Source organism: Pteropus alecto, unplaced genomic scaffold, assembly GCF_000325575.1.
Source record: "Pteropus alecto unplaced genomic scaffold, ASM32557v1 scaffold7, whole genome shotgun sequence".
Taxonomy (NCBI): Eukaryota; Metazoa; Chordata; class Mammalia; order Chiroptera; family Pteropodidae; genus Pteropus; species Pteropus alecto.
In genome coordinates this window covers 63918739-63926368 of record NW_006494614.1, presented here as the reverse complement: position 1 = coordinate 63926368, position 7630 = coordinate 63918739, and the positions used below count along the sequence as shown (strand labels likewise).

The 7630-nt window shown below is 33.7% G+C and overlaps 1 protein-coding gene and 1 pseudogene across 1 annotated transcript in view; both read left to right on the top strand.

Moving 5' to 3' along the window:
• Positions 1-7630, top strand: part of CEP89 (centrosomal protein 89) — a 74371-nt gene that overhangs the window by 31592 nt on the left and 35149 nt on the right. Inside the window, exon 9 of the mRNA XM_006926779.3 lies at positions 1633-1775. Coding sequence (XP_006926841.1) covers positions 1633-1775 — 143 coding nt within the window. The remainder of the gene's footprint in view (positions 1-1632; positions 1776-7630) is intronic.
• On the top strand, positions 5537-5656 carry LOC112475074 (annotated as a pseudogene).

Sequence of the window (7630 nt, the reverse complement as noted above, 5' to 3'; positions counted from 1 at the left end):
GAGAGTAGGCCCTCTCCTTTTTCACACCTCTGCCTAAAAGCTCCTCTGGCTCCTGGTGACGTCCACTCTGCATATTATGACATAGAAGGTCCTCCTCTGGTTTCTGCCCCCCCCCCACTCCCTCTCTTCCTGTCACCCCCTGTAGTCTTGTCAGACAACTCATTCTTTTCTATACATCTCTTTCCAGGGCCCAGAGAACATAGCATGAGATCTGACATGAAGTAGTTGCTCACATAGTTTTTCAAAGAAAGTTTCATGTAATTTTTATGTAAAATTGTAAATATCAGTTAATATTTTAAAACTTTTTCCCTGAACCTTTTCAGATATAACTGGTAAAACACGTCAACGATGGATAGAAATCACCAAAGAAAAATTTGAGGAATTAAGAGAAGAAAATTTGCATCTGAACAGTACAAACCAAACCCTTACTTTTGAACTTAATCTAGTAAAACAAGCAATGAAAGAACTACAATTAAAACTTAAAAGAACAGAGAAAGAAAATAGAAAGCTGAAAGAGGCTGAGAAAGCATCCTCTGAGGAAGGTGGGGACAGCTACACAGTTCTTTTGTTAAAGGAACAAACAGAACTTATTTTATAATAACATATTTATTTTGAGAGTTAATATTTTAGGTTGGAGTATTTGTTGATATTAATGTTGATATTTCATGTTACAACATTTTCATCATTAATATTCTTATATTGAAATTTGATTTTATCTATATCATTATGTCATGCTAAAGAAATTCCAATACTTCTGGAATTTGATGCTTAAGATAATAACATACATATCTTATCAGTTTTTATCCTTCCGAGCAGCATATAAAAGTGCCTTTTTTACCATGTACTTACCAATGATGAGGATTTTTCATCATTTTTCTTGCTAATTTGGTAGGCATACAAGAAAAAGGAATCCCATTTTAATTTGTATTTTTTTATTATTGATGAGCTCAAGTTTTTTCTTTTTTTCATATCTTTACAGTTCATTTTCTTTTTTATAAATTTTCACAATTTAAATTGAGATGCATGGCTTTTTCTTATTGGTTTGTAGGAACTCTTTACATATTAAGGATTTTAGCCCTTGTCATGTACATAGGTATTTTTTCAGTTTGTTGATAATTTAACAATCTATATGATATCTCTTTTTTATGACTTATGCCTTGGTGTCAGGTCCTTTTGACCTCTAAGTTTATGTAAATATTCACTAATGTTATCTCTATACATTTATCTATTTATACAAGACAAATATTATGGCCTGAAGAAAGATGATATAGTTTTCTTCATACCCACTCTATAGATTTCTTAAGCACATTTATTTCTAGATACTTTACATTATTTATGTTATTACTTTGTGGGATCTGTTTTCTGTTATATTTTCTAATAGGCCACTGCTATTATTTGGGAAGGTTTTTAGCTCTGATAAAATTTCCATTTATTCTGTATGATTTGCCACAAGCTTCCAAAATCGTGTTGACTATCGAGGGTTAAAAAACTTAGAAACTTTTATTCATTTATACCTATATATTTGTCATTCACTGCCTCTATGAACCTAAAAGGAAAAAAGAGCAGATTATTAGCAATTTATATAAAATCTTAATCAGTTTGTTACAAGTTCTTATAATTTTTTTTCAATAGTTGCTGCACCTGAATTACTTTGTCTAAGAAAACAAGCTCAGGAACTGGTGGACGAAAATGATGGGTTGAAGATGACTGTCCATCGTTTGAACGTGGAATTGAGTAGATATCAAACAAAATTCAGGCCTTTATCCAAGGAAGAGGTAATGTTTCCAATGAAGAAAGTTTTCAGATTTTTTTATCTTTCCTGTTGAATTTATTTCCAACCATGAAAAGTTCGTATTTATTATAGTTTGTTACAAAAGACACATACAAGCATAGTCTTTCTAGGAACCTTTCTATTTCCTTCTTCTCTCCTTCCCTCCTTCCCTCCTTTTCTTCTTTTCTCTCTCCCTTTCTTCTTCCCTTCCTTCTTCTGTTTTCTCATAACAAAGGCAGTAAAGATTCTTTGTAAAAACTTGGGACAATACAGAAGTTTATATAAAGTAAAAGTGAAAGTCCATGTCAGCTGCTCCATCCTCAGTCCCGTTCCTCAAATTTACAGCTGTTGTTTGTCAATGCACTAACTTTCAAGAGAAAGCAGACTAGTTTTAACAAGCCTCCAAATCACCTACCTCTGATAACCAGTGGGACTTGTATTCACAAGTCCCATACAGGACTATAACAAACAAAGAAGCAATTTTTAAATGGGCTCAGGAGCACCCCCCACACACACACATACACTCACCTGCACGGCTCTACACCCAGGCTCAGCACAAAGAAAACAGGCAAAAACGACCATCTTCCAGTTTTTCCCTGGAAGGGGTATAGCTGCTTACTTTTCCAGCTTTTGCCTGAGGGTCTGGATTTTGATCAGCCTGCGTCTAGGCGCTGACTGCAATAACCTTCCTTGGAACATTGGTGGGTCTTGGTATACCCTCAACTACCGGGAACCACTAAGAACAAAGACAGTGGACAATCACAAAGGTTTGAAGGGCAAGTAGGAGCTCCAACCAGGCTGATGAGGTTCATCTCGTATAAGAGACCATTCTGTCAAGATTGGAAGAGAAGGCTGTTTTAGCCAATGTGCAAAAACCAAAACAAGGTCAAGGAAAATGAAGAGAAAAAAGAATATGTTTCAAACGAAAGAACAAAATAAATCTCCAGAAACCACCCTTAATGAAATGAAGATAAGTGATTTACTCAATACACAGTTCAAAATAAGTCATAAAGATGCTCATCAAAGTCAGGAAAACTACATGAAGAAGTGAGAATTTCAACAAAGAGACAGAAAATATTTAAAGAATACCAAACAAATCATAAAGTTGAAGAATACAATAACTAAAAAATTCAACAGAGGGGTTCCACAGCAGACTAGAGCAAGTAGAAGAAAGGTTCAGCAAACTCGAAGACAAGGCAATGGACTTCATTCAATCAGAGGATTAAAAAGAAGAAAGAACGAAAAAGAGTGAAGATAGTTTAAGGGATTTATGTAACACCATCAAGCAGCGGAATATACCACATTATAGAGGTCTCAGAAGGAGAAGAAAACAACAGAAAGCTTATCAAAGAAATAATAGCTGAAAACTTCCCTAACCTGGGGAAAGAAACAGACATCTAGATTTAGGAAGTCCAGAGTACCAAATGAGATTAAACTAAAGAGACCTACACCAAAACACAGTATCATTAAATTGTCAAAGTTAAAAATGAGAGAAATCTTAAAAACAGCAAGAGAAAAAAAGGTTTTTCACATACAAGGGAACCTCCATAAGACTTATCAGCAGATTTTTAACCCCTTTCCCATTTGCCCCGAGAATACTTGCCGGTGGCACTTGTGGCTGCGGCATTTACCCCTAGATAACTTGCATATTACAGTCTTAACCTTACCCCCAAAGTTTGTCACAAAATATCTTGCTTTTATTATTATTTTCTCATCACTCTTTGGAAACAAATGAGATCATGTGTTTATACGATTCTGTTTTTAGTAGTGGTATTTCTATTTACAAAATATAGTTATTCTCAATCACTTAAAATGTCAAATCCCAGAAAACGTAGCATTCTTAACGCATGATGTTAAGTTAGCACTGGCAGTGAACTGCACTTTTTTTTCTAAACAGGAAAAGGGTTTAGCAGAAACTTTGCAAGGCACAAGGGTGTGGGACGATACATTCGAAATGCTGAAAGAAAAAATTCTTCCAACTAAGAATACTCTTCCTGGTAAAGTTGTCCTTCATAATCGAAAACAAGATACAGTGTTTCCCAGACAAACAAAACCTGAAGGAGTTCATCACCAACAGATCATCCTTATAAGAAATGTTAAAGGGAGTTAGTTCTTCAAGCTGAAAAGAGCGGGTACTAATTAGTAACAAAATCATATGAAAGTGTAAAACTCACCGGTAAAGTTAAATATATAGTTAAATTCAGAATACGTAATTTGTAATTGTGGTGGGTAAATTACTAGTAAAAAGTTAAAGACAAAAGTATTCAAAGTTAATGGATACACAATATAAAAATATAAATTGCAGTATTAAAAACAAATATGGAGTTGGTGATAAAAATGTAGAGCTTTTGCGTGTTTGGTGTGTACCAGGACCCACCAGCGTCCCAACAAAGGGAATTATAGTCAGCACCTAGATGCAGGTTGATTAGAAGCTCAAAGTTAAATTGTTATCAGCTTAAAATAAATTTCTGTAAGATGTTTTATGTAAGCCTCACAAAGCAAAAACCTGTAGTAGATGTACGCAAAAGATAAAGAGAAAAGAATCAAGAATCAAAGCATACCACTACAGAAAATCATCAGATCACAAAGGAAGAGAATAAGAAAGGAAGAAAGGAACTACAAAACAGCCAGAAAACAATGAAAAATGACAATGAAAAAATCCATATTTGTCAATAATTACTTTAAATGAAAGGACTAAATTCCCCAATCAAAAGACGTAGAGTGCCAGAATGGATAAAAAAAACAAGATCCAACTATATGTTGCCTACAAAAGACTCACTTCAGCTGTAAGGACACACATAGACTGAAAGTGAAGGGTTGGGAAAATACATTTAATGCAAATAGAAGCCAAAAGAAAGCAGGTGTAGCTATACTTAAATCAGACAAAATAGACTTTGAGTCAAAACTACTGAGACAAGGTTATTATATAATGATAAAAGAGTCAATATATGAAGAAGATATAACAATTGTAAATATTTATGCACTCAACATCAGAGCACCTAAATGTATAAAGCAAATATTAACAATCGAAGGGGAGAAGTAGACTTCGATACCCCAACAGTAGATAGATTGTCCAGACAGAAGGTCAGTAAGGAAATACTGGATTTAAACTGCATGTTAGTCCAGATGGACCTAATACAGAGCCTTCCGTCCAGCAGCAATAGAATACACATTTTTCTCAAGTGCACGTGGAACATTCTCCGGGTTAGTTCATATGCTAGGCCACAAAACAAGTCTTAATAAATTTAAGAAGATTGAAATCATATCAAGCATCTTTTTCAACCAGAATATATGAAATTAGAAATAACTCACAAGAAGAAAACTGGAAAATTTACAAATGTGTGGAGATTGAACAACATGCTACTGAACAACCAGTGTGTTAAAGAAAAAAGACAAATCGAAAAATTACCTTGAGACAAATGAAAATGGAAGCACAACATACCAAAACTTGAGGGATGTAGCAAAAGCGGTTCTAAAGAGAAATTTATAGCAATAAATATGAATGTTAAGAAAAAGATCTCATACAACCTAAATTTATACCTCAAGGAACTAGGAAAAGGAGAACTTTGGAACTAAGCCTAAAGTTAATAGAAGGCATAAAATAACAATCAGAGCAGAAACAAGTAATAAGACTAAAAAGACAACAGAATAATAGATCAATGAAATTTAAGAGCTGGTTTTTTGAAAAGATAACCAAAACTGACCAATCTTTAGCTAGACTAAGAAAAAAAGATTCAAATAAATAAAATTAGAAATAAAAGAAGAGTCTACAGCCATGCTTACCCTGAACAAGCCCGATCACATCTGATCTCGGAAGCTAAGCAGGGTCAGGCCTGGTTAGTACTTGGATGGGAGACCACCTAGGAAGACTAGGTGCTGTAGGCGTATAAAATAAAATAATAAGAGATTGTAAGCTGACAGGGTCCTAGCAATCTGTAAGGTCAACCAAGGGTTGTCTTACCTAAAAAATAAATTAAAATTAAAATTAAAAAAAAAGGAAGGAGGAGACATTACAACTGGTAACACAGAAATACTAAGGATCATAAGAAACTACTGTGAACAATTAAGACTGAATCATAAAGAATTAGAAGTTCTGAACAGACCTATTACTAGTAAGGAGATCGAATCGGTAATCAAAGCCCCTTAACAAAGAAAGGTCCAGGACCACGTGGATTCCCTGGTGAATTCTGCCAAATATTTAAAGGAAAAGTAATATCAGTTCTTAAAATTTTCCAAAAAACTGAAGAGGAAGGAAGACTTCCAAATTCATTTTACAAAATCAGCATTACTTTGATAGCAAAACCAAGTAAGAACACTAAAGAGATTACAGGCCAATATCCCGGTTGAACAGAGATGCAAAAATCCTCAACAAAATATTAGCAAACTGAATTTAACAGTACATTTAAAGGCTCATACACCGTAATCAAGTGTGATTTCCTCAGACGCAAGGATGATTCAACATATGCAAGTCAATAAATGTGATACATCACATTAAATGGAGAGTAAAAATTACGATCATTTCAATAAATACAAAAAAAGCATTTGACAAAATTCAACACACTTTCCTGATAAAAACTCTACAAACAGTATAGAAGAAGCACGTCAATAGGGTCTGTATACGACAAGTTCACAGCTAACATCATACTCAACAGTAAAAAGCTGAAACCTTTTCCTGTAAGATCAGGAATAAGACAAGGATGCCCATTCTCATTACTTTTATTCAACATAATACTAGAAGTCCTAGCCAGGGTAATTTGGCAAAAAAAGATGTAAAAGCCATCCAAATCAGAAAGGAAAAAGTAAAATTGTCTCTGTTCGCTAATGTCTTGATATTATATATAGAAAATCCTAAAGACTCTACCAAAAACTGTTAGGACTAATAAAAAAAAATTCAGTATAGTTGTGGGTATAAAATCAATATACAAAAATAAGCGTGTTTCTATACAGTAACAACAAATTATTGGAAAAAGATATTAAGAAAACCCATTTAAAATAGCATCACAAAAAATGAAATATTTAGGAATAAATTTAACAAAGGAGGTGAAAGATCTGTACACTGAAAATTATAAAACATTGATGAAAGAAAGAAGACACAAATGGAAAGATATTCTATTGTTCATGGATTGGAAGAATTAATGTTAAAATGTTTATACTATCCAAAGTGGATCTACAGATTCATTGCTATCCCTATTAAAATTCTAATGATATTTTCCACAGTAATAGATAAAACAATCCTAAAATTCATATCGAACCACCGAAGACCGAGAATAGTTAAAGCAATCCTGAGAAAGAACAAAGTTGGAGGCATTACACCTGATTTCAAACTATATTACATGGCTATAGAAATCAAAACAGTATGATATTGGCATAAAAACAGATACATAGATCAAGAGAACAGAATAAAGGGCCCAGAAATAAACCCATGCATATATGATTAGTTTATTTTCTATAAAGAAGCGAAGGATATACAGTGAAGAGAGGACAGTCTCTAATAAATAGTTTTGGCAAAGCTGGATTCTCTCAAGGGACAGAATGAAACTGAATCCCTGTCTTACGCCATACACAAAACTCAGCTCAAAATGGATTAAAGACTTGAATGTAAGACCTGAAGGCATGAAACTCCTTGACATTGGCCTTGACAATGTTTTTTTTGTATTTGATACCAAAATGCGAAAATAAATGGGACTACCTTGAAATAAAAATCTGTACAGCAAAGGAAACCATGAACAAAAGGGGAATCCCTGGAATGGGAGAAAATATTTGCAAACACATGTTCAATAAGGATTTAATATACAAAATATATGAAGAACTCATGTAACTCAATAGCACAGAAACAAATAACCCAATTTTTAAAAAGGG